Source organism: Exophiala dermatitidis (genome assembly GCF_000230625.1).
Source record: "Exophiala dermatitidis NIH/UT8656 unplaced genomic scaffold supercont1.1, whole genome shotgun sequence".
Classification (NCBI taxonomy): domain Eukaryota; kingdom Fungi; phylum Ascomycota; class Eurotiomycetes; order Chaetothyriales; family Herpotrichiellaceae; genus Exophiala; species Exophiala dermatitidis.
Genome location: NW_008751646.1, coordinates 432,740 through 459,021, shown reverse-complemented (window position 1 = coordinate 459,021; position 26,282 = coordinate 432,740). Strand labels below are relative to the sequence as shown.

The 26,282-nt window shown below is 52.0% G+C and overlaps 7 protein-coding genes across 7 annotated transcripts; 3 read left to right on the top strand and 4 right to left on the bottom strand.

Annotated features, from left to right (window-relative positions):
• The first annotated feature begins 23 nt into the window (after positions 1–23).
• Positions 24–3,954, top strand: HMPREF1120_00165 (uncharacterized protein). Its single transcript, XM_009154155.1, has one exon. The coding sequence runs from the start codon at positions 762–764 to the stop codon at positions 3,417–3,419; it is 2,658 nt and encodes an 885-aa protein (XP_009152403.1). The 5' UTR covers positions 24–761; the 3' UTR covers positions 3,420–3,954.
• A 499-nt stretch (positions 3,955–4,453) lies between these two features.
• HMPREF1120_00164 (uncharacterized protein) lies at positions 4,454–8,646 on the bottom strand (the record flags this gene model as incomplete). Its single annotated transcript, XM_009154154.1, has 2 exons — positions 4,454–8,416; positions 8,491–8,646. 2 exons carry the CDS (start codon positions 8,644–8,646, stop codon positions 4,454–4,456), a joined length of 4,119 nt encoding a protein of 1,372 aa, XP_009152402.1.
• Positions 8,647–8,924: 278 nt separating this feature from the next.
• Positions 8,925–16,964, top strand: HMPREF1120_00163 (1-phosphatidylinositol-3-phosphate 5-kinase). Its single transcript, XM_009154153.1, has one exon. It carries the CDS (start codon positions 9,098–9,100, stop codon positions 16,520–16,522), a length of 7,425 nt encoding a protein of 2,474 aa, XP_009152401.1. The 5' UTR covers positions 8,925–9,097; the 3' UTR covers positions 16,523–16,964.
• A 415-nt stretch (positions 16,965–17,379) lies between these two features.
• Positions 17,380–18,125, bottom strand: HMPREF1120_00162 (uncharacterized protein; the record flags this gene model as incomplete). Its single annotated transcript, XM_009154152.1, has 2 exons — positions 17,380–18,006; positions 18,072–18,125. 2 exons carry the CDS (start codon positions 18,123–18,125, stop codon positions 17,380–17,382), a joined length of 681 nt encoding a protein of 226 aa, XP_009152400.1.
• A 326-nt stretch (positions 18,126–18,451) lies between these two features.
• HMPREF1120_00161 (kynurenine 3-monooxygenase) lies at positions 18,452–19,979 on the bottom strand (the record flags this gene model as incomplete). Its single annotated transcript, XM_009154151.1, has 2 exons — positions 18,452–19,791; positions 19,871–19,979. 2 exons carry the CDS (start codon positions 19,977–19,979, stop codon positions 18,452–18,454), a joined length of 1,449 nt encoding a protein of 482 aa, XP_009152399.1.
• A 290-nt stretch (positions 19,980–20,269) lies between these two features.
• HMPREF1120_00160 (uncharacterized protein) lies at positions 20,270–24,754 on the top strand. The gene is made up of 3 exons (XM_009154150.1): positions 20,270–22,064; positions 22,110–23,550; positions 23,626–24,754. The coding sequence occupies exon 1, from the start codon at positions 20,421–20,423 to the stop codon at positions 21,546–21,548; it is 1,128 nt and encodes a 375-aa protein (XP_009152398.1). The 5' UTR covers positions 20,270–20,420; the 3' UTR covers positions 21,549–22,064; positions 22,110–23,550; positions 23,626–24,754.
• On the bottom strand, positions 22,294–26,136 carry HMPREF1120_00159 (kinesin family member 11; the record flags this gene model as incomplete). The annotated part of the gene is made up of 2 exons (XM_009154149.1): positions 22,294–23,508; positions 23,563–26,136. The coding sequence occupies 2 exons, from the start codon at positions 26,134–26,136 to the stop codon at positions 22,294–22,296; spliced, it is 3,789 nt and encodes a 1,262-aa protein (XP_009152397.1).
• Positions 26,137–26,282: the final 146 nt, after the last annotated feature.

The following is a 26,282-nucleotide window of genomic DNA, read 5'->3' as shown; positions in this document are numbered from 1 at the left end:
TTCACCTGAAAAAGATAGGCATCCAGCTACTGTGGCTGCTGCTGCTGCTGCTGCCGCCCAACAGCTCCACCCCCAGCTGTTCATCGAGGGCGCCACGGCGGCGAGTTCGTGTGAGAGGGCGGGCTGGTCGTGCCATCTTTGACAGAACGGGTGAGGCGAGAACGGGTGCTCTGCTCTGCTTTGTCGCTTGCTGGCCTATACTATGCCATTTGCAGAAGGCCCTGGGTTACGATTCTGGTCTGAGGACCTCTGTGTTCTGTCAGCTCAAGGGCTGGTCTCTATCGAGCGTGGCGCTTCCCGCTTTCCACTTCCCGTCCGGCCGACAGTGCTTCGCATGCATCATTCAACTCGTGCACGGCAGTAGTGGTGCGAGTGTGTGACCGCGTTCGCGACGCGCGCCCTGCGAACCTCATCCCCGGTCGAGGCTAGCCTGGAGTTCAGCCCTTTTGCTGTCAAAAAGACGGGCTGTTCGCCCAACTCGACCGTTGGCCGTCCCGCGGTCGGTGGCTTGCTGAAAGCCTCTGCCTCGACTTCACCGCCGCCGGCGTTCTAGATCAGAGGTTTGACTGTTCTGTTCGCTAATCATTTTACCAACACATGTCGCTTGCGTACAGGGGTGCGTTAGCAGAGGCTGAACCATCCATCAAGCCCTGATGGTGCGAGTCCTTCACAATGCGAAAAGACAGCATGATGGGACTGGTTAGCGCAGAGTTGCGCGACGCAAGGTCAGTAGAGTTTGACACAGGTGAGTTCGAGGGTGAATGGGAAACGAAAATGTACTTATAATAAGACTGGTGGGTATTGTGGTCGCATCGCTGTTGTATCTGCTTCTTCTTTTCTCTTCTCCGGATTCGGAACTGTTTCTCGTTTCAGCTCTTTTCTTGCTTCCTTGGTGTGAGGCCCTGAGGGAAACCGTTGGACTGAAAAAGAGCAAAATAGTCCTCAGCACGGTTTTTGGTCCTTGCCATAGTCACTCTCCCTACATGGTTATCGTGAATATGGCCACCAAAGACGCCATCGTCACGGTCCACGAAGCCGGAGACGATATAACCCCACTGAAAGAGAAACAGTTCATCATGTCGTCTGGCACCAGCACGGCCACGACCGGTTTTGAGGCGCAGGCCAACATCACCGCCGCCGGCGATGCTACTGCTACCCGACCTCCACTCCGAGTCGCTCATCAAGCCAGTGATCTGTCCGCTGGGCACGGGTTCGGCAACGACAGAAGCCTAACCAGCCTAGGCCTCAAATGGCAAAGACTGCGAAGGAACGTACTCATTCGATACACCATCTACATTGTGCCGGTGGCCATATTGTTGGCCATCCCCATCATCCTATTCGCGACAGTATACAAAGGACGAAAAATAGTAACCAGCTTCACCGACACGAGTCTTACACCAGTGTACACGTCCAACATCACCTCTGTGGACGGAACAACCACCAGCAACATCACATCCATCTACAACAACACAGCCGCGACGATCTATCAGCAAAGCCAGACCACCGTGACAGGCGGCATCCACTACTTGGGGCTGTTCATCTGGATCGAAGTCGTCTGGGTATTGTTGTGGGTAGCCAAACTGCTCGCCCAGCTTGTGCCCGTGGCATTCCAGAGCATCGCGGGGGCAATCCACACAGGGATACGCAAGTACCGGATCATTTTACAAGCAGTGGAAATCCCACTGTCATTATTCTTCTGGGCGATCCTGGCAATCTCATCCTTTTCCATCATCTACACATTCGACCGGTCGTTCCACTCTGCGCATGCCGGCAAGATCCACTGGCTGAGCGTGCTGCACAAGGTCAACAAAGCGACCATCGGCGTGACGGCTTTGTATCTGGTGGAAAAAGTGTTGATTCAAATGGTCAGCGTCAATTACCACGGAAAGCAGTTTTATGATCATATCAAAGAACTCAAGACTCTCAGTCGGGCCCTCGAGACCATGTACGATGTCTCCCGGCGTCGGTATCCCGACAACCACCCTTCCTTCCGAGATGAAGACCTCGACATCCACGACGTGCGCGGATATCGGTCCAACAAGGACAGAAGCAAAGCTGCCTCGACAGGCGTGGCACTCGATGAAACCGCAGCCATCCTCATGACCAACCTAGGCACCACAGCCGACCGCGTCACATCCGTCCTGGGGTATTTAGTAAGCGACATCGCCGGACGCCAAGTCCTCAACCCGACCGCATCAGGCCCCATAGTCGAAGCCGCACTTGACCGCCAGGCCAGCGCAGAAGCACTCGCCCGCCGGATCTGGAACTCCTTCACCTCGTTCGGCCACAGACCACTCGACCTCCAATCAATCACTGCCGTCCTGGGCCCCGGCCGCGAGACACAAGCCGAATACATCCACCGGAAACTGGACGCCGACGGCAACGGCGACATCACATTGGAAGAAATGGTCGAACTAGTCAAACGCGTCGCATCCGAACGCAAATCCATCTGGGAAGGCGCATCAAACGTCAAAGACGCAATCAAAGTGCTCGACCGGGTCTTGAGCGTTGTCGTACTCATCTTTGTGTTTCTGATCTACGCGGCCTTCTTCTCCGATTACCTCGCGACTCACTATACACAAGTCTGGTCTGCGTTCACAGGCTGTTCATTCCTATTCGCCAGCACGGCAGGTGAACTATTCGCGGCCTGCATTACCGTGTTCATCAAACACCCTTATGATGTCGGTGACCGCATCAACGTTGACGGGAAAGACATGGACGTGGTCAAGATTTCACTGTTATATTCGATCTTTCGAGAAGTCGCTTCAAGACAAATGGTCCAGATTCCCAATAGTATTCTGAACGGGCTGTGGATCAAGAATATTTCCCGCTCAAAGGATCTCCGGGAACAATTGACTGTTAATGTTTCGGCGGGGACGTCGTTTGAAGATCTTGAGATGTTGAAAAAGGAGTTGGAGGAGTTTGTGAGCGAGAATAAACGGGATTTTGCACCAGAGGTGGAGCTGCAGCTGGTCAGTGTCCAGGATCTCAAACAGCTGGAGCTAAAGATCGAGTTTCAACATAAAGGTGGGGCGAATTTTGCGAGTGCGTCTGAGAATCTGAGGGCTCAGCATCGCTCGAAGTTTGTTTGTGCTTTGCTCAAGGCGGTCAGGAAGGTTCCTATTGATGGTCCGGGGGGATCGGGCCCGGCGGCCGGGTCGATTGAGAGTCCGACTTATACGGTTGCTATTTCGGATGATGTTGCGAGGGAGGCGAGGCGGAGGTTTGATGAGGTGCTGGATAGTAAGAGGTTGGTTCCGAAAATGGGGTTGAAGCGGGAACAACAGCAGGGGCAGCAACAGCAACAGCAACAGCACTTTACAGCAAGAGGCGGAGGTGGTGATGGTGGTATCACTACTGCCGTGAGTACCGGTGGAAATGACGGCGAGCTGAGACCACGGTCTACAGGAGAGCAGTAGTGCGAAACATGATACTGTGGTACTACTGCTACTAATTACCAACAGTGGGCTGGTTCCGGTGTTTCACTCATGAGCAAGTGAGCTGCCCTCCTTCCTGCCATTGGGTACTGTCTGTCGACCGAGTTCTCCGTCGAACTGGACTGGCAATCCTTTTATGAGTGCAGGTGTCTTTTGATATCTATTGTGCTGGAGATATGATTGATTGATATCTATTGCTTTGCTCCGGAATGCTTTGCTTTGTTTCGCCTTTTCCGGTAGGTATGTATTACATGGACGAAGAGAAAGACAGGAGTCACAGGAGAAATACCAACTTGATATAACGATGACATAAGACCCAGACCGGAAATAATGAAACATATGACCAACAACAAACAATGAAATATTTATTGGACAGCACAAAAATCACAAGTCAAAAGGTCAGATCAGATCAGACAGTCGTCCAATTTGAACACTACTTCCTCCCCCCTCCGCGCACTACTTCAAAACGTATTTATTCCCTTTCCACCCAGGTGCCTTCTACGACTAATAACACCAGACTGACTATTCAAGTCGAACAAATTAACAAATTAATATTTATAATCAGTCTCGCGTACCAACAATTTCGGTCTCGCGTAGCTCTAAGTTTTCGGTCTAAATAGCTAACTAATAATTATGGGTATCTCTGATATCGACTACTGTTGTACATATCCAAGGTACTTTTCTGTCGTAAAATGTCCGGTATCCGTCTCAGGCGGTGAGACCAAGAAAGTCAAGACTTAAATCAAGCAACCTAAGTTGACTTGTTGACGACTGTATCATTGCCACTCATGGCCTCCAAGCTTCTCCAAAAAGCCTGCCCTCTGCAGCTGGAGAGGGAGGATCAGCACCCTTAATCTGACATATGGTAACGTTACCACACACACATCTGATCTGAGCTCCGTTCCTGAATGCTGTCCATGAAAAAGGCGAGAGAAGGAGCCAGCAGTCAGGAACAACCACACTATTTCCCCAGGCAGCCTCTCAGGTCAAACAAACAAGAAAAGCAAAAGTTCCACTCAAGTCCTCCAGGCAAAAATGTCGATCCCTTGACCACCCATGGGTACCTTGGGCGATTTCGATTCCGAATCCGGCGACGCAGGCACAGTTGTATCTCTTGTCGTCTCCAAGCCTTTCTCCTGCCTAGTAGACCATAATCGATCATAATTCTCCACAAACCTCTTGTATGGCGTATGAGGATCTTCCCACCATTTCTCAGGCATCTCGACCACTTCCGACGAACGAAAGGGTTTTCTGTTGTCCACTGCAGGTCTCGGACTCGATCTCCGACCAGGTTTTCGCACAAACGGACTAGCTGACAGTCGTGGTCGTTTCGAAATGTGATTGTGAGGTTTTGCCGGCGGCGGCAGAGGTAGTGACATTCTGCTGGACAGTGTTGGCTTCGGCTTGACGGTTTGGATTTGGACATCCACATCCGTGTCCCATGGTAGAACCCTCTTCCTGGACGTGCGAGCAGAGTGTTTGCTATCCAACGAGGAGGACGGAGGTTGTTGGTTGTCGCGCATGGCGGTTGTTGAACTGTCGTCCACGTCCAGAGGAAGAATGGCAATGTCGGATACCCTTCGATTCAAGTCTGGAGTTCCCAACTCTGGCGATGCCGCTCCGGATGCTTCTTTGCGCCATTTCTCCACGGCATCGCTGGGCCGTTTTTTGTATGCGATCGGGCCGTGATCGATTGGCTGTCGTGAGGCTGAACTGAGCCTTGAGACATCCCTGCTTCTGTCCGTCTCGTTCATCAGGGGCGAGTTGTAAGACTGAGTAACTTGGCGGTCTCGCTTCTTGCCGTCCAGAACGTCTCCGAATGGCTCGTGTGCCGTTGCAGAAATTTCTGCCAGCGCAGTAGAGAGACTTGCCTTGGTAAGTACCCTTTTTGTATGTGAAGGCTCTTCGATCCGTTCATTGTAGAAATCGTAAAAGGATAACGGAACAAGGGCACTGAACGCCTCCTCACTCAGATACCGTCGGTAGCTATGATAGTGGTGGAAGACCGCATCGTCGAAAAGGGATGGATGTAGCATTTGACCAGAGGCAAGGATCTTGCGGAGCACGTTGCATGAATTGACAAAATCTGGGTACGTTCCCTCATAATCAGCATAAGTCACCTTGAACTTGGAAAACAATCTGTCCTGGCCGTCTGCCGTGGGACCTTGCATTGCCGTGAGGGCTTGTTGTTTACTTCTCGGTTCACTCTTTCTTCCTTCGTCGTAAGTGGACACACGAGATATGGGTGTCGAAGAAGATGTCAGCGATGCACCCGCTGATCCCGGAGTGCCAATACGGTTTTCATGAGCGTGTAACGGCACAGCCTTCGCATCAGTGGACCCATCGCTGTCGGGCCCTGGAGCAGATGCTGTACGCGCTTTCGACGGTTTCGGCACACTCAAGGAGGTCAACTTTTGTCGGCGGTACTCTCGCAGCTTTTCTAAGAGTTGGCCATAGTCCTCATCAGGTGCATTCTGGCCGCTGACTGTTCTGCTTGTGCGTGCTGCCTTTTCCGGGTCACCTGGGCCCGCGGCGTCTCTTCCTTGCCTTTTCGAGGACTGTTTCTGGCCGTTTGTTTCGAGCTCCGGTTCTTGTGCATCATTCTTACTAGGGACCCTGTGATATGGGTTTGATGTGAGAATACCATCACGGTTTGGTAAACCCGCCGGTGTAGACTGCTGCGGTTGTTCCAATCGACATTTCTCAATCGGCTCCTCTTTATTGGCCTCAACTGTCGTGTGTACCTCGCACTGCTGGGGTGCTGTAACCATCGACTGGTCCCAGTCGACAGACTTGGCCGGTCCTTCTTCCGCTGACAACTGATCTTTAGTTGCCACGAAGTGCTCGGTCTGCCTTTCTGTTGAGTCCAAGTGTCTGTCAGTTGATTCAGTGGCTTCCGATCTCCGAGCATATATTCGCCTTGTTTCCATTGAATCCTCAACATTTCGTTCCGCCTTCGGGCTGGACTGAACCCCCTGTGCCGGTTCATCAAAAGTACTGGGAACATAGCCTAACGACGTCGACTGTGTATTTGTGAGCCCGCCTTGGTGTGATTTGACTACCAGTGCCGACCCAAGCCGCACATGAACGGGTTCTTTTCCCACGTATGGTGTCCGCTTGACCTGGACGACCTTCGCATTACTGGTAGTGTCCTTATTTGCCGAAGACACAAGACGACTGCCTTCCAGATCGTTGTCATACTCTTCGTTCCTGGAGCCGTTGGCTGTGTACACCAATAGCTGCCTTGAATGGCTGGTGCTGGTCGAACTATCCCAACGCGGCAGCAAATCAACAGAGCGAGCACCCGTAATTTGCCTTGACGGTGGTTCTGTTGTATTCTGCTCCCTAGCCCGCTCATCCGACGCTATTAGCTCATCTCCTATCGTGGCTTGTCGGGGTGGCTCAGGAAGATCCGATGTTTTGTTCAGGGGACGGTCAATGGTTTCCAGCGCTTCCAGCTCACCAGGGCGATCACTGTGGTCATCGCTGCCATCGAGACAGCTATTCTTCTTGCTTTCGAGGTCGACCCCAGGACTTGATGACTTTGATTTCGGTGGGTTTGGGCTGTCCTTCTGCTGACTTGGAGAGCTGGCGGGATCGGGTTCCGGTTGTAACTGGTGGGGAAGCACTGATGGGCTATCCGGAGGCAACTTACGCCTACGTTCCTGAGTCGGAGGACTGGAGGGCCACTCACTGAGGGGCTCCTCCGAATCGCTCGAGTTTTCTTCCACTTTTGACTCAAACGGGTCGCCTTGTGTGACAGCATCGTCCCCGGTCAGTTGGGATCCATTATCAGGGACATTCGAGAGGGTGGCAGATGCATCGGTCCCCTCATTGTGGTTGTCAGCCGCATTGCTCAACCGCTCCAGCAGCACCAAAGGCACCTGTCCCTCTCTTGCTGGCTGGCCAACAAGAGAGGGCTGCCAGCTCTGATCAGAATCCAATATTTCCTGCTGGTCCTTGGGAATATTTTGGATATATCTGGGGATGTATCTTCCTGCTCGTGCTTCTTGACGCCACCGATCGAAATTCCGCGATGGCTTGCTCGTGTATGCGGGCTTAGACAATCCAAGTGATTCTGCGGGCACCAACAGATGACTCTCTGCTTGCACCACAGGCTGATCTGCAACTCCCTCCCGGTTTGTTTCATTTCCGCGGTGATCCGGCGATTGGGCAGGTCGGGATACTGGCTTCTCAACAGGTCGTGTTTCACCCTTGTTTGGTACATGTGAGTTATTTGCGACCGGGTTGTCAACATTTCCTGGGCCGGGCGACAAATCCTTGCTTGAGACACCAACCGGCACTTGACTGACAAGTTGGGTGTTGATTGGACTGGGAGATCGCGCTTTCGTTCGAGCTCTGCGTGACGCTCCGGCCTGCGCCGGGCGTTGATCTTCCGGCACCCTTGATCCTGTCGGCTTGTTCTTGGCCACCATGTGCGCTTCAGTGCCATGTAGACTTTGTCTGGCCGGAAAGGGGGCTTGGGTGCAGAAATTTAATTGAGACACTGATACATCCTCCTCATCTTCGACGTGTGTATCGCCGTTCGGGCTGAAATCAGGCTGCGATTTGATGGACTCTGGGCTGCTCTCCATTCTTTTTCTCTTTCTCATTCTGTTTAGGCTGATCCACAATCTCTTTTGGTCGTCTTCAGAGCACTCAAGCAGTCTTTGCTTTACCAGCGCAGCATCACTGACAGGCGATCCAACACCAAGTGTGTTAGCGTCGGCGCGAACGCGAACAATTTCCACCACGTTGATAAGCAATTCTGCGCGCGGAGGATGGCAATGGGCGGTAATATTGATGTACGGGTCGGTGACTCGGGCAACCACCACTTGATGGTCGTTCAGACTCGACTGTGCGTACGAATGAGAGATTTGTGTAGCTGCCTCTTGGAAGAATATCGCTGGGATAGAGTGACTTCCGTCAGACACTTTGCTCTCTAGTGCCTTGGGCGGCCAAAACCCCTCTGAAGGGGGCTATTGACTGTTAAAACAATGGCACAAGTTTTCCTGGAGGTTCACGGAAGGTAGAGTACCTTTAAGATACGAACCAGCCTGTGCAACTGCGTCGAGCTGTGGATTGTAATGTTTGTCGCATCGGTTTTGTACCAATATTCTGTCGAGGGCCGGCCGTCGCTCCTCATGCGCAACCACTCCGCTATGCCGGAGGCGATGAAGCCAGCCAGCCACGGCTCGTGGCGCTCCATATCGAACGTTCAGTCATGAGGATCTGTGTTGCTGTAGAGTGGGTTTGAGAAATATTTCAGTGTTGTCGAGTTCTTTCGTCAACGGGAAGATGCGCTCTGTTGATCGCAGTCCGAGTCCCTCAGGCTCGACAATCTGAGGTTCCACAGTCGCGATGTGGGGAGAAAACGGGAGACAAACGAGCCGCGGCGCGTCGACGCGACTGCCAAGAATGACGTCGAGAGACAATTAGCAGAAGCTGTCTAATATGGTGTTAGTGACTGGCAGCACTACGCTCCTACTGCGTCTGGACAGTGGCACTGGTGGCATGCCAACTACTGTCAACTTGAACGACGTCCCATGGCTCAACGCTCCTGGTGTCTAGTACTATAGGATAAATCTCACGAGTATGAAACCATGTGAATATCGTCACGACTCTTCTATGGCCGACAGGCCGCCCGAGACTGAACTGCCATGCCCTCCACGCATCAGGACAACCCGAGCCCTTCCGCCTCGTCCATATTCCTCCCACTCGGTCGACGGGCGCGTCGAGACTCGAAATCTTCCATTTCGCGGGAACTGGACCAGGACGCTCTCAACGAGGCACTGGACACTATCCACAATGCAGCATCACAATCCAACAACTTGACGGTTTTCAACGAATATACCGATCCGCCAGCCGCAAACCAGAATTCTGAAAATAAAACCCTGGCAGAGGAGATACAAGGTGGCATATCGGGCTTGTACAATAAATTAATCGCCAGTGTGGGGGCCACAAAGGATGGCGAAGAACAACATGAAGGGAACACGACGTTACTACATGGGGATGACCGGGCCAGTTCCAAGTCTGGCTCGGCTCTTACGTCCAAGGCTCATTCGCCCCGGCTGCATCCCTTCGACTCGCCTGCTGCAACTGACGGACCTGCCCAGTCATCGAGGATGTCGTCGAAAGCAACAAGTGTGAGCAAGGTCTCGATGCCTTCCACCCCTGCCTTGAAATCGCCAACCGTCCCCCCTCAACCTTCGTCACTATTGGCAGATCCGTCTGTCACGTCTGTCAATATACATGCCGTCAGCTCTGCAAGCCATTCCAGGACAGGCTCTGGATTTGATCTGGAGTCTCCTGCTTACGACCGGAGCTTGGCCGCTTCAGCAGATAGCGAAAGCTTAAGAAGGGCCCTGTCAAGACCTAGCAATGATACCTCCTCAACGGATAGGAGCATCCGCCTTGTTGTTTCTCCTCAGCCCACGGGAACACAACGACCGAGCGGTCGGACAGTCCCGGCTTCTCATGAACGGGGATTATCGTCTACATCGGTTCAAAGCCATTTGAGCCACGCCGAACCCGTGTCTGCCCAAAACACCGGCACATTGCAAGATGACAAATCTGCGACCAGAGTCAGTTCTAGCAGACAAGATGCTGCACCTCAACAGAAGCAGCATTCGAACCCGCTGGAACTCTTAGCCGAAAACGTCGCAACCACGTCTAGAAGCGCATCCCAGTCACATGGGAAGAGCTCAGATGCATCAGGATTGAAATCTCCCTTGCTGGACACTGCGGAGCGGCAAACCGCCAGCGCCAGGACAGGCCCGAAGATCAGTCAATCGAAGTTACCCGGCTTTCGGGTCTCGCGCACATCTTCCTCCGATTCCACAATTCCTCCCTCGGGCCGTAATGAGCGACATTCTTCTATGGGCGACAAAAACAAGAATGCCGAAGCCCGCTCTTCCCAAGCGAGGCCTGTCAACAAGTTACGCAGCAAACTCTTGAGCAAGGAGTTCTGGATGAGAGATGAGAATGCAAAGGACTGTTTCCACTGTGGAGAGCAATTCACCACCTTCCGCCGAAAACATCACTGCCGTACGTGTGGCCAGATCTTTGATAACAAATGTACAGTGCTCCTCAACGGAAGCTACTTCGGCACCAACGGTGCCGTTAGGGTCTGCAAGCCTTGTGAATCAATCATTGCTTCTCATGACGATGATTCCTCTGACTACTCGGTTGAAGATTCTGCTCTGCCAGACTCAGCTGGCCGGCCCTGGACGCCGGAGCCATTATCACATAGGAGCTCATTTGCTCGATTTGAAGACGACAATGCCTCGGTCACGTCGCATTTGTTGGAGCACATGGCAAAAACTCCTACCATGAGTTTTCCTGTTCGTCGAGCTTTTGAGGGTGCCGACAGAACATCTGCAGTCCTCGAATTTGACACCACTGACAGACCTTTACCACGACCCAGCTCGTCAAGGTCGCTGAAAGTTAGCCACTCTATCGGCCATGGTCATAAGCGGCATCACTCGCGACACCAGCACATAAGAAATTTCAAGGCGTATCATGAAGACCGAGCTCCGTTCCAACGGCGCGCCGCTGAAGAAACCCTCCGAGAGGGCAAGGCTTCCGCCTTTCATCGTGACAGCATTATTGACCCCGATCTTGCACAATACTTGTCTGATGATCCCTCTAGCGAGGATGAGCAATCGCTTAACGAAGCCCTAAGCAGCCCCGACAAGTTATCTCGCAGCGGCCATGACAGCGACAAGTCCACTCTGGGCGGACTTTTAGCCGCTGTGCGAAAAGGCCGTTCACGAATCGGCGACCGCAGTATCGCTGGGTTCCTGAATTTGGGGCGGGACAACGATGATAGCAGTGTATCTGGCTCTCGCAACATCGATATCCTAAGACATCCTCGGAAGCGTAACCTGAGTGTCTCAAGCAGTGTTCATCAACGTGGCACTCCCAGGTCTACTAGAGAACGACTGCATATCATCATCCCAGGAGCACAGGATGATGTGCAGGAGACCACTGCAGATGCTGTGAGTGCCTATCGCGGCGGCTCAAGAATTACTCGAAGTGCATCTATGCGTGGTGTGGCCGCGCCGCCGATGGAACTCAATCGTGCGAGCATTCAGCATGTGCATAAGCTGCTACAGCAGCTCCTGAAAGATGCCAATGTCCCGAAAATCTCGAGTTGGGAGGACGCTCTTATTCCGATCCTGCTCAAGGCCACCGACGATGTGGACCCGGACGTTCCAGGTGGCGACGACATAGACATAAGAAACTATGTCAAATTGAAGAAGATTCCAGGAGGCAAGCCAGGGGATACTGCATATATCTCTGGATTGATATTCACCAAAAATGTGGCTTTGAAGAGCATGGCCCGCTCCCATTCGAACCCGAAGATCTTAATTATCACATTTCCTCTCGAGTACGCCAGGCATGAACAACACTTCATGAGTCTTGATCCCGTCATCAGGCAAGAAAAGGAATACCTCTCAAACCTCGTCTCTCGCATCGCCGCCTTGAAACCGGACGTGCTCTTGGCTCAGCGAAATGTGTCAGGCTTAGCACTGGAACTACTCGATAAAGCGAAGATTACGACCATCTTCAACGTCAAATCATCCGTGCTAGAAGGGGTCTCTCGCTGTACACAAGCTCGGATTGCCAACACCATGGACAAGCTCACCTCCCAACCAGACCCGCTTGGTCACTGCGAATCCTTTGAAGTCAAAACGTTTGTTGCCGATGGGCGGAAGAAGACATATGTCTATTTGTCGGGATGTCCTCCCCAACTGGGCTGCACAATTGCGCTCAGAGGTGCAGATCGAGAAACATTATCGAAGATCAAACGCGTTACCGATTTCATGGTCTACGTGGTCTATAATCTGAAGCTGGAGACGTGTCTGATGAGGGACGAGTGGGCCCTCATACCCAGCGCTCCCACCGAAAAGGGCTCCGAATCCAACAAAACTCCCGCCCAAACTATGAAGAAGAACTTGACGGACGGTAACGACAACGAAGCGAAGCCAAAGCAAGCGGAAGGACATCCTGCAGACCTTGACGAACAAACCCGCGACGTCTCCGAGGTCTCCAATGCAGAAATGCCTGCGTTAGAAAAGGAAGGAGAGCCTGCCTCCGCCGCCCATGTAGACAGCCCTGATACAGTGCACATTCCGGATGATATTCCCGTGCCTACGTTTTATGAAGACCTTGTGCTCAAACACGAGACCCGGATCCTCTCAGCTTCGCCATTCGTCAAGTTCGCTCAACCCTATCTCCTAATGCGCGCTCGCGAGCTTGAAAGGCGCGTTGCTTACCTCAAAAGACTTCGAGATCAAGATCTATCTGCCGAACAAGCTATGGATGACAAAGGCAAAACGCCCAAGTTTACTCTCATCCATCCGGAAATGGTGCATCGACCACTTGCTGGGGCCAGCAAGAAGGTGCGCGAGATCATCCATGCAGTTCACGACGCTGAATATGACAAGGCCCTGCACAATTATGAAACTCAGAAGAAGCAGTGGGAGACATATCTCTCAGGGAACCGGAACTTGTTCGATCCTTACGCGCACCAGAACATTGTGGTGTTGTTTAGTCTAGTCTCAACAGAGACGTCTGTTCCCTGCTCTGGCCCAGATCTTCTTGCCTTCAGTTTCTACAACGAGCACGAAACCGAAGCCGAATTCGAAGCAGACTGTACCCTGGGACAATATGTCGAGGATCTGTGTTATCGCGCAAACGAGATTTGTCAATCCGAAGCTTGCGAGAAGAGAATGTTTGAACATCATCGACAATACGTGCACGGCGAGGCTCAGATCACTGTCTTCGTCCAGCCTTACCCAGCGAAAATGCGAGGCTTCCAGGACGTCATCCTCATGTGGAGTCAGTGCAAGATCTGTGGCGTCGAGACCACCGTCACACCTATGTCCTCGAGCACATGGAAATATTCGTTCGGAAAATATCTTGAACTCTCGTTTTGGAGTGCAGATCTGCATGCCCGGGCAGGCATCTGCCCCCACGACCTACACCGGGACCATCTGCGATATTTCGGCTACAAAGATTTCGCCCTTCGCGTCCACTACGATCCTATTGATTTACTTGAGATCATTGTTCCGAGGATGAGGGTTACGTGGAAAGTTGACAATGATCTGAAGTTTCGCAATGACGTTTATACCCGCTTGGAGCATCGAATTACCCGGTTCATGGTGTCTGTCAAGCTTCGTCTCAAGAATATCAACCTGGACGCCGTCCTCCCTGAAACACTCGAAGCCTGCCGTGCCGAGATCGATCGGCTAACCAAGAGAGCGACGGAAGAGCATGCCAGTCTAATCAGACAACTTCAGGAGCGCTATACAAACTCGAGGTATTGGGAGACGATCCCGCTCAACGGCATCCTCCGTGCAACACAAGAAAAAGTCTCGGAATGGGACAACGCCTTTGCAGATTTTGAGAAGAATTATTTGCCTTCCGAAAGAGATATCCGCAGATTGGCTGCCTTGCAATTGCGCAAAATCTTCCTTGAAAGAGATGGCTCTGTCACGTCTCTGATCTCGGCGGACGAAGGTGCAACCACCCCTTCAGCGGAGGAAGCTGTCAATGAAAAAGAGCCACCCGAAGCCCCTGCATCAATCCATGAGCTCGATCGAGGCGCAAATCTGTCTCCCGAGAAAACACAGGACGTTCTACAGTCAGTCTTCGAGGAGCACTCCAATGCGTCTGCCTCGGAAAAGGACTCCACGGAACCTTCAGAAATCAAGCCTTTGGATGTGCAGAACCTACCTTCCGTTTTGGACGGACCAAGGAACGTTGAAGATGTGAAACACCTTGATTTGGCCATAGCATCGCCAAGTCAACGTCCCACTCTGCCAGCAGAACCAGTTGTTGTGCAACCGCTTGCTGCCGAGGATTCGGCAAGACTTGGAGACACCAATTCCGGACAGATCAACACAATCTCACCTGCCGCAGTCGATGGGGCATCCAGTCGTCTAGGGAGTGTCGGATCCATTTCGGATGCGTCACCAGCCGTTTTGCCTCAGATAGTCGCCCAGGATCTTAGTACCCCTCGGACAATGCGACGAACCAAAGATGGCAGCTCCTCTTCGCCGGTCCTAGCACGTGCACAATCTCAGCCGGCTGGCTCAGTGGCCCTTCGACGAAACCTGGGACAGCCTCCCTCGAGCACCCTTTCGGTCCTCAACGCAATGAATGGTTTTGCGACAGTACACAATAAGCAGAGTCCTTCAATGTCTCCGGGTGGTGACGACGCGAGTTCACAATCGTCCGAGAAAAAGTTATCTGAGCGGCTGGGACTGTCCCAGTTGAAAAAGAACACATTCTCAAAAGGTCACTCTTTGATTCCGCGAGCCATCAATAGCCGTAAAGATTCGCGCGTCTCCAACCTTGCCAAGCATTTCGAGCAGCTAAGTCGTGAATTTGAAAGGGAACGGATCCGAGAACGAAGGTTGCGGGCTGCCAGAAGCAAACAATCTCGTGTTTACCCTCTTGCAGTCTCCAAGCCCATCGTCGAGGTCTACAAGGATGTCGACGAAGCTGTCGAGGAAAGAGGCGATTCGGATGATGTATTTGGTCTCGATCTTGACTCGCTGGAGGAGAATGGGCAGACAGTTAACACCGCTGAAGGGATGGCTGAGACACAGGCAACTCAGCGAGGAGATCCGGACTCACACGTTGAAGAGAGGCCAGCAGACACAACGGAAAATGAAGTCGATGTTCCGGAATCCAGCCACGCAGCTTCCGAGATCGAGGATCGGAGTGATATCGAAGAGGACTCGGAGGACATCCAACTGCCCGATTCGCCCGAGGATCTCTTGCGAATATCTCAGGAAGACGTGGATCTCAAAGAGCTTCCCAAGCATGAACGGACCTCGTTGATGAAAATGTTGACCAACTTCTGGGCCGAACGCTCCTCAAGTGGATGGACGCCGCTGGAATATCCTCTTGGTTCGGCTGAACATATCTTTGCCGATTGTGACATTATTGTCCGCGAAGACGAGCCAAGCTCCATCATTGCATTCGCCTTGGACTCGCAAGACTACAAGACAATGTTGTATAATATGCAAAACCGTCCAGTCCGTGACAACGTTGCTCTCGACCTGAGCGGGCATGACGAGCATATCGACGATCCGCAAGCCGATGTGATGCACTCACTGTTGCGAAAGACAGGGACTCATTTGAAATACCAGTTCCAAGAAGGTCCCGCGAAGATGGTGTGCAAGATCTTTTTTGCAGAACAATTCGACGCCGTTCGCAGGAAATGTGGCGTCGCTGACAGGATCGTCGAATCGCTGTCCAGATGCCTGAAATGGGATTCCAAAGGAGGCAAGACCAAATCAATTTTCCTGAAAACTCTAGACGATCGATTTGTTCTGAAGTCGTTATCGCCTGTCGAGACGCAGTCGTTCCTGAAGTTCGCGCCCAACTATTTCCAAATCATGTCCGAGGCCTTCTTCCACGAACTGCCCTCGGTTATTGCCAAGATGCTGGGCTTTTACCAGATCATCATCAAAAACCCCGTGACGGGGCTGGAGTACAACTGGTTTCTGGTGCTCATGGAAAACCTTTTCTACGACCGCGTCCCTACCCGCATCTTCGACCTGAAAGGAAGCATGCGCAACCGCAAGATCAACGCGACTGGAGAAAAGAATGAGGTTCTCCTGGATGAAAACATGGTCGAATTCATCTACGAGTCGCCCTTGTTTACACGCGAGCACAGCAAAAAGCTTTTGCGGTCATCCGTTCACAATGACACCTTGTTCCTGGCGCGCCAGAATGTCATGGACTACAGCTTGATGCTGGCGATCGACGAGACTCGCAAAGAGCTCGTGGTCGGCATCATTGATTGTATCCGCACCTACACGTGGGACAAGAAATTGGAGAGCTGGATCAAAGATCGCGGGTTCGCCCGAGGCGGCAAAAATCGGCCCACGGTCACTAGTCCCAAGGAATATAAACGGAGGTTCAGGGAGGCCATGAATCGATACGTCCTCGAGGCGCCGAGCTGTTGGTATCAGTTCAGGCCGGTGAGTAAGCTCGAGAGAAGGATTTTGGGTAAAATTGAAGGGGATGCGGATGATAAGGGTGAAGAGGTGCAGATCAGTTAGAATGGCGAAAGAGAAAAGGCGGGCAAGTATCGTTGTAGTGACCCCGTCTTCTATCCGGCATATATGGGGCCCGGTGAGGAAGTCAACCTATTTGATTTGTTCTTGGAGCATGAGCGACGGGCGATCGGGGGCGTTTGGTTCATTGTGGGAAGCACAGCCCATATATGGGCGTTGGTGTCAATCCTCATTGCTATTGTTTTCATCCATGACCATGACCATGACCATGACCTTGAATATGAGCATGAGCAACGATGTACGTATATACACTACACGCGAATAAACGCATGAACATGAACACGAACACGGATACGAATAGAGATACGAATACGCAAACAACCGGGCAAAGGTCATTAGAAGTCATGTCTTCTCATGTTGAACTCGTGTCGTTTCTCGTGTTTGATGAACGAGACCCTCGCGTGGTCTGTTCCTGTCATAAAGCTCGTGGTGCTGTAATCACCCTGAAGTTTCCTGTAACTCAATCTCCAACACTAGGCTGGGCCTGGCAATTCGGTTCCGTCATCCACTGACAACCCTCCAAGGCACATCATCCATACAACGTTCATGTTGTCGTTGTCCTTTCTCCCCCTAGTGTCTCGGATACCGGTTCCACAAAATCCTCACACCCAACCATGTTCAGCAAAGAGCGCCTCTTGCTTGCGTCTTTTGATGCCTCCCGTCTGTTTCCTCCCTGACCAATGATGACAAGTTCTTTCTTGAAAAATAACACAAAATGTTCTTCTTCCAAGGGATCTCCTGCCCAAACCTAATGGTGCCCACTTGAGGTGTATCTGCCGTCGAGGAGGCCTGGTCGATCAAAGAGAGAGACAGAGCGAGAGGGTACCGTAAAGACAAACAAATCAAAAGCCGGCATTGTACAAGTGAGAGCCCTCGATGAGATTCGGTGTGCCCTCAAAGCGACCGAAACCTCCACATGCACCTTCGGTAGTCCATGCCCACCGGCCAAGTTCTGCAATTGGCAGGCAACGGCGGTGAGCATGGACCTTGTCAACGCAATCGACGTGTGGATGGCCCAATCGACCTATTCCGGAGAAGTCGATTTTATGGGTCGTGGTCCACTTGTCTTGCTTGGTTTTGGTATACTTCAGACATATCCAGCAGAGTCGAGTGCCTCGGGGCATCCAATTGGCCAATTGCAACATGAGAATGCGACGGTCACTGATGTGATTGACGTACATGCACGGGGTGGCTGCGCAGTTCTTGTGGTACTTGGTCACGCTGGGAACGTCGGTGAGATCGGTAGAGACCTTTTGGCCGATCTGGGCGAAGAACTTGTTGGTCAGGGCGAACGAGATCCGGCTGGGGACATCAAGATTCTCAAAGACCAAGAGGAGAGCTTCGTTAGGTAAAGCCATGATTGGGGGGTCGGCATTAGAGGCAACCACGGCGGTGGAGGTATTGAGAGGCGTAGCGACGGCACGTTTCTTCCTAGTTTTGGAAAGACGGTGCTGCTCCTCTAGAACGACCTATAGATGAAGAGTCAGATCGGCACCACCATTTTGGGCAATGCACCCAGATGATGAGAACTTACCGATTTGGGGACGGCAAACCCTCGATTCTTTCTGTTGTAGACCTTTTGGATCATCTTGACTGTCTTACTCCTTGTTGAGTAAAATCGAGGATGGATAGCATGATCCTTTGTTGTTCGAGAAACTACACCCATGTTGACTGATATATACGGACAATCACTTAGCGGCAAGGTGTAGCGCTTGGCGGACCGGAGAATGCCGGAGATAAGCCGGGTGAGTAGATGACGTCCATGGGGGTGAGCGCTGCAGTTCATCGTGTCACATGCTGTCTCGACAAAGGATGAGGTGTGCCTCATCAAAGGGACAACTGAGGCCCAAGAGAGGCCTGACATGTGCAAAGGCGGGTCCCCTGAGCACATCTCAGACACAAGGCTGAGGCCGTTCACCATTTCACCTGCTGGATCACAAGATACAACATTGCACGCCGACGTCGAGAGAAGCGAACAACATAAAGCCAAATTGCCGCCAACGAGCCACTGAGAGCTGCCGCTGCGACAGCCAACAACAGGCCTGTGAGAATTCGTTTCTGACGCTGTGACCGCTTCAGTACCTCGCTGTATCTCATGTTGCTGAAGCTGACCCGAGAGTACTGAGTTGCCCATCCAAGGCTGGGGAAGTACTTGTCGAGTCTCTCTTCAATGTACTTGCGCAACTTGTACAGACGCGAGGTCACGGACGACCTCATCTCAATGTAGTTGCCGAGGGCCAGGTCGGCGATGACGTGAGCATCTTTGCTCCGTTCCTCGGTATATTTGGTAAGTGCTTCCGCCGCGTTGGGAAATTCATCCAGTTTTGAGAACAGTACCCTGACGGATTCCATGCCTGCGTTCATGCCCTGACCATAAAATGGAACCATTGCATTGGCCGCATCACCAACAATGACAACACTGTCGCCAAAATGGTGTGGAGAACACTTGATATTGATCAAGGGTAAGTGCGGATTCCGCTTGAACTGGGCGATCAGATCATCGGGAGAGATGTGGTCAGTCACACCGGGGAAATGCTGGTCAAAGAAAGCCACAAGCTCGGCATCAGGCGCGTTCTCCAGTTTCACAAACATGTCCACCGGCCCGAACAGTGTGCATACAAAGGACTTGTCCAGGTTAGGAAGAGCGATGAACATGAAACTTCCTGCCGGCCAAATGTGAAGATGATGCGGTGAGATCGCAAAGTCTCCAGACATGTTCGGTGGCATTGTGAATTCACACCACAGACAGTCGATATACTCTTGATGATAGTCCATCCGAGCATACTTCATCATGTGATATCTGGTGGCTGAATGGGCTCCATCGGCTCCAATGAGGAGGTCGAAATCAACTTCGATTTCCTTTGGTCGGTCGGCATCGATGTTGTTCGTCTTATCGGTGACTTCGAACCAGGCTTTCTTTTTGCGGAAGTCGGCTCCAGTCAGTTTATGCTGGAAGAAGATTTTGACATTCGATAAAGAGTCCAGATGATCCAGCAGAACCCCGTTGAGAACGCCACGGTCCACGGAACGCTGGAAACGGCCATGCACATCATAAAGCTGTGACTGCTCGGTCAGAGCTCCGGTGGCAGAGCGCGTGTGGATCATCCGGCCGTGCATAGGGATGGTATGCTCGAGCACGGTCTCCAAGAGTTTGTCATTGCTGGTGGAGCGGAGAGCGTTGATGCCTCTTTCGGAGAGGGCCAGGTTGATGGATTTTGTGAAGTTTAGAGGTGTCGTTTCGGCATTACGGAGGTCTTATAATGTTCAGCTCATCACGTCGACATATGATGCATGGTACAGAAGAGAGAGGTTGTCGGGGAAAGGAGGGCTTACCATTCCGAAGCTCATATACCTCGACGTCGGCACCACGAGAGGCAGCATACAGAGCGGCTAGCGACCCGACTGGGCCGGCGCCAACCACGACAACCTTCTTCCCATCCATCGCGGAAAAAACTTGGCTCGATGTCAAGCAAGACGAGGCCTATGAATGGATTGAATGGCAGAACATAGCATGAGTCAGGGGTATCCTTACAGTATTCTATATATACAGATGTGGAATTGACCGGATGGACGGTTGACGTTGAGATACAATTATTAGTGTCATTTTAGCTCTTCATTTCACACGCTTTTGTTTGGCCGTATCACATTCGTGGAACGATGTATACTTCACCGTATCATGATCTTATCTTATCCACCACAATGTGGAGAGCCGCCTGCGCCCGTGACGATGTGTTTGCCTCACAACGCCATCGGCCGTTTGTTAGGAATCCGTGTACACGCCCATTCTTTATTTACTATCACTTATCATCCTCACCTGTCGCCCTCCACGCATCCGTCATGGCTATCATCATGTAGCCGTCATCTGAGCTCTATCAACCCTGACATGTCCCAGCCCCAACAACCTGCTCCGCTCTCGTCCTCGTCGCCGGCGAAGTCCAAATCCTCCCTACGACGAAGCAGCGGACAGTCGAATCCGACTCCATCGACGACGTTGGCTGCGCGCGGCCTCCTACATGCGGCCTCTCCGCAACCGCATTTTGACGAGGACCCCATCGTAGCCTCCCATCAGGCTCCATTCCCACAACGGCTTGATATCGAGTCTGGGCATGAGCACGAGCATGCCGTCGAGTCCGAACACTATGGCATCGGCACTGGCCGCTCGACAACAGACCCCGTCCCGTCCTTTCAGCCTTTCTTCACCTTGATCGAGGACAGTGTGACCAACGAACACCATCACCCGACGGTTCACTATGTCTTTGCCGACGACGACTCGGACATCATAGCTGAAGCAGCGTGCCGCAGCCTCGAGAGTCTGGATCCCTCGCAGCGCGCGGGTTCGATACACCCAACACGAGCAGGAGCACGAGCAGCGCAGGATTCTGATAATGACACCCACGACGATGACGACAATGATAATAATAATGACGACGACGATGAGAGACACCACCCTCGCCTGCCGCCGCCTGTTGCTGGCGTTCGCGAACACTACTTAATTCTTGACGTGCAGCCGCGTGCACAGGTTCAGTCACAGTCTCAGGCAGCACAGTCCCAATCGCATTCACACTCACACTCGAGGTCTCACGATTCCTCCATCCCCATCCCGCAAATGGGGCCAGCGTACGAAGTCGTGTCAGCCCAAAGCCTCAGCGCAGACTGGCAAGTTCTCCGATCGACCATCACGGCGGCCCCGACGATCGGCGGCGATGGCGGTGCAGGCGCTGCAGACGAAGGCGAGGATCCTCTCATGCTCCGCATCGAAGGACGGGGCAACATGCCAGACGATGCTACAGCTGCCGCTGCTGAAAAAGAGACCATGGAGGAGATGATTGAGCGGTTTCAGAGACGTTTGGAGGACATCAGGCAGGTCATGGAAGCTAACACGGCCACGACCGGCAGCGCGACCGTGACTGGCGGAGATGCAGGTAGCGCTACTGCTGCTGCTGCTGCTGGTATTGGTACCGGTACCGGTCCCGGTGGTGTCAGGTTCAGCGGTCTCGCTGAGGAAGAGTAGATGCATTTCCCAGAGGAGGAGGCTTTCACGTCACCAATGGAGATGCAAGTATAAGCGCAAGCGTATACCAGTACGGGGGAATAATGAGAAGCCCGAGGTACCCCCCTCTATAGATGACCGTTATAGCATGCATACTAGCAACTGCTTTCTAGTGCACTAAGAGCATTTGAAATGTGGTCTCAGCCGCAGTCAATTTTGGATAGATATTATTATGGTTCACATCATTCACCTTACTGTACTATGTTTTTTTCCTTCGCTCCACAGTAGGTGAGGTGCATCTACCTTGAAGTACCTACCTTACTTCAAGTACTGGACAAGGTAGGTACATAGGTACCTAGGTCAGGTTTCCAATTCTAGTGGCGCAAGGCTGGCTAGTGATGGATGCCACTCCAATGCATACGATGTGATTGTGGAAAAGGGGTTGTTGTTTGATTCGAGCAGATCTACGGACAAACAAACACGACACTCTTCAAGAATCAACACCGTTGATCAATCCATCAAGGATCCCAATATTCGGTTCGTTCGAACACTAAACTAATCGTACCGTCTCTGACCCAACAGAAAAATGAATACCTTCAAACAAAACAACTATCAATGACTGGCACTCGGCATGTCCCTCCATGGATCCCAAGGTGTATCGAACAACCTGGTTACCTATCATCCTGCTACACAGAAACGCACAAAAAATACAGTACACCCTCCCATCACGGAAATATACCCCATGAAACTCCCATCCTCACTGGCATCATTCAGGAGGACTGCTTCTCAACCTCCTCCCACCTCCTGCTGTTCTCCCTCCCACACTCTGGGTGAAACTAGAATTCTCAACTCCCGCTCCACCCATGCCCATATTCAAAGCAGCAACACTACTCTTCGCCCGACCCAATTTCATCGAGACACCAGTAGGCAACTTACTCTCGACAACCGCATTTGTCGTGGCATGTCTCTTCAGCGGCGGTTGGCCAGATCCACCACTGCCGAGACTTTTACTGAAATCGAGCAGGACGGGCTTTTCTTCGGCCGCCGTAGTTGAACCCAAACCTGAATCCAACCCTCCTCCATTCAAACCCGACGCCGAAGCCGACGCCGGTCTCCCAGCGACGACATTGATGTCAATTTCTTTGAGACCGAGTGGCGCTTTCGTTGGATGGTTGTTGTCAGTCGAGACCGTCGTGGCCGTCATTGTGTTTTGAGATTGCAACTTCGACTCAAATTCCTGCTGCAGATTTGTAGTATCCACTGCATCAGCAAAGACCTTTGTTTTACTCGGACTCGGCTGTTTCAATTTCGACGGCGATAGGGGTCCTCCTCCAAATTTGCGTGGAGATGAAGTCGAAGTCTGCCCATTCAAGTTGTCACGTTGTTTGCGAGGTGAACGATCACCATCACCACCATCACCGCCACTTCTCCCTCCTCCTCCTGACGTCGGGATACTCGTGGATATAGGAGGAGTATTTGCCGCTGGATCAGCAAGACCCCTTAATCGGGCGATGATAGAGTCATGCCTCTCAGTCCTTGGCAGATGGGTAGGATAATCCCATTCCTTCTTTTCCGGCGTCTGTCCTGTCGGACTATACTCGATCAATTTAGCCGTCGACATCTCTTCCTGCAAGTTTTTCAGGAGTGGTCGCGCATCATTATCCAAAGAGCTTGTCAGACCATCAAGACCTTCGGTCTGCGATTTAAAATCGCCCTCGAAAGTACCCATATCTCCGGCACGCGATTCCAATTGTTTCTCAAGTTCATTAAACCCGTCTCGAGCATTTCCAATAACCTTCTGCATTCTCTGAACACGCTCGGTATGATGAGACTCGTTCTGCGACCTTGCGCGAGTCACGAACTCGTCGAGGACAGCCATCTGGGTAGCCATTTGGGACAATTGGGCATCCACTATCTTGATCGTTTCCTCGTGAACGGCCTTGGTGGACTTTTGAATGGCATTATTTCGCGCACTGACGGCCTGTTGAATGAACTTGTTAGCAGGTGAATTACAACAGTAAAGGTCGGTACATACCGTCCAATCCCCCTTCATTTTATTCTTAAGATCGTCCTTCGAATTGACCACTCTCGTCATCAGTTGTTCGCCTTGAGTGCTCAATCGGCCCATGCCCTCACGGAACACTCGATCGGCATTCTCAAACTGCTCGGTTGCCTCGAGGAGGTGAGACTGGGTGTTAATCAATCTGCTGGAGAGATGCTCTTGTTGACGCTCATGGGACAAATCAATAAACTGCATGATCTGTTCTTTAAGCCGCTCTTTCTCCGCGCGGGATGCCTCCCTCTCTTCATCCCGAATGGCCTCAAGTTGTGTCGACGCCTCCAGCTGTGCCTCAATGTTTGCGCGGTTCGCCTTCTCTAGTGCGGACCGTAAGGCGTCGGCCTCTTCGCGTTGAGCGGCCAATTGCTTGGTCATGTCGTCGAACATGGCTTTGAAATCCTTTCCAAGACCGCTGTAGGACGAATGTAACTGGGTGTGGAACTGTTCCAATTCCGAAATCACCTCGGCGGATATCTTGGCTGCAGCCTGCGACAAGCCATGCAGGCCTGCGCCGACCTTTTCTTTGAGGTCCTCCCGGAGATCCTTAATCTCTTCCAGGACGTCATTCATTGCATCTTTGGCTTCTGCACACTGGGTCTCCATGACTGCGTGGTCTTGGTTCAGTTCGGTAGCCTTGGAGACCACCAGTCGAGTCGACTTCTGGAGAGCCGCTTTTTCCGAAGACAAAAATGCCGCCAGCCTAGCCGAGGTCGCTTCAATCATTTCTGAATGTGCGATTCGAAATTGCTCAATGCGCGCATCCACCAGTTCTGACACATTCGTGACACGGCCGACTGACGTGTCCCAAACGTTGCGATTTTGAGAGTGTAGTTGAGAACGGCGTCGTAACTTCGCATGCAGCCCATCAACATCGTTCAAAGATGCGCCAAGAGTGGAAATCAGTTTCGTGCCGATGCCGTACAGGTGTTCTTCGGTTGCTTCGTGTGCTTGTCGCAGCGCTGCCTCTTCCTCCAGGTGTGCCTTCGTCTCCGCGAGGACAGCTTCTGTTTTCACCAAAACGTCTTTGGTACTTTCCAGAATTGCTCGGGTGGCCTCGTTGTCCCGTTTCATAATGGTGAAATTGTTTGTTAAACTGAACAACTCCTGGACTTTATTTCGAAGACTGATTTCCAGAGTCTCAATTCGTGCCCTTTGCTCTTCACTCAGGATCCTCCGCGACTCGCTTTCCACCGTAATCTCTTCGTATTGCTCATTGGTCAAATAGACGCCATTGCGTTGTCGAGTGGCAATCAGTTCGCTCTTGAGCTTTTCGATTTCGGTGGTGAATTCCTTGAGTAAGGTCTTCTTGGATATCATCGAGTTGACCTGAGGTTTGTTGCGGATATTCTTTGCGCGAAAGGCATAGTCAAGGGTTGAAATGGTTTCCTCGAGATTGCTCTTCGCGGGTGAAACTGTTGCTATTATGCAAGTTTTGGTTCTTCCACCTAGCGAGTCCTGCAGCAATCGTGTGAGCTTGGATTCGCGGTATGGGATATGTGAGCTCTTATCAACAAGCGCATTGATGACTCTTCCGAGAGTCAACAAACTCTTGTTGATCAACCCTGCCTCGGCCGCTCTTTTGTTCTCAGCTCCACTTCGTTGAATATTCTCGCTACCAGCCAAATCCACAAGGTTGAGTTTCCCAGAGCAGATATAATCTTCTCCTGTCTCGTTAACTCTCTTGATGAATGTTGTAATTGTAAAGACTGTGTGGCTTCGGGAACTGAGATCGTTGCATTTGGTTGCAGCGACTTGGCGCCTGTGGCTTCCTTGCTGAAGCAATTTGATGCCGGCTGCTGCATTCTTGATGTACGATTCTTCCATGCCTTGAACGACCGTGGCAGAGTGGCTCTTTTTACTCGAATCGTCATAGATTTTGAGCTTGACAGTGTCGTCTGTGGATAGCAAATCCCTTAGTTCTTCATTGTATAACTCGATGAAAGAACACTTGACAGAGCACTCCACCTCATCTGACTCCAGCTTTTGGAATAGTGAATATAATACCCGGGGTATAATGCCAGCTGCGTCGGACAGCAAGCCAAACGTATCCGTCATGTCTCCAGACATTGTGTACGTCTTCCCTGTTCCCGTTTGCCCGTAAGCGAATATCGTGCAGTTGAAGCCGGTCAACATCTCGTTCAGTATCGGCGCGACCACATCGTCGAAGATTATAGCTTGGTCTGCTGCGGGCGAGAAGACTTTGTCGAAGTAATATGTCTTGTTGCTGATCGCATTCGGTCCCATACACAGCTCCACGCTTTGCCCCTTGACGCCGTTTGTTGACACCACCACGCCGCTGTTTTCGCGCACTTCTCGTTCACTGCGGCCTCGACACCGCACCACCACATGGATGTTGGTCTCTTCGCCATGGTCGTTATCGAAATCTCTGTCTTTCCTCTTGGTCCCTGCGCTAGAAGTGTTACTTGAAGCATTGGACAGAGCCGGAGAAGGAGCTCTGCCGGTCATCGAGGCCGTGTGCGTCGCATTCGGTCTGGGTGGAGGGCGCATCGAACTCCTTGAGGAGGGCAGTGTCGGCCGGGGCGGTGCCATGGCTGGAGAGGTATCGGCGGCCCTCAAGAATCAGGAGGTTGCGCAGCACCTGTGGGCAGGTTTACTTGCACATAGATGTTTTTTAAGATGTAGAACTTGGCGTAGAGAATAAAGTGCAAGTTACAGTATGCAGGGAATAGTAGTAG

Excerpts from the sequence above, each read along its gene's own strand:
- HMPREF1120_00165 (XM_009154155.1), top strand. The coding sequence starts at position 762 with ATGGGAAACGAAAATGTACTTATAATAAGACTGGTGGGTATTGTGGTC.
- HMPREF1120_00160 (XM_009154150.1), top strand. The coding sequence starts at position 20,421 with ATGTCCCAGCCCCAACAACCTGCTCCGCTCTCGTCCTCGTCGCCGGCG.
- HMPREF1120_00163 (XM_009154153.1), top strand. The coding sequence starts at position 9,098 with ATGCCCTCCACGCATCAGGACAACCCGAGCCCTTCCGCCTCGTCCATA.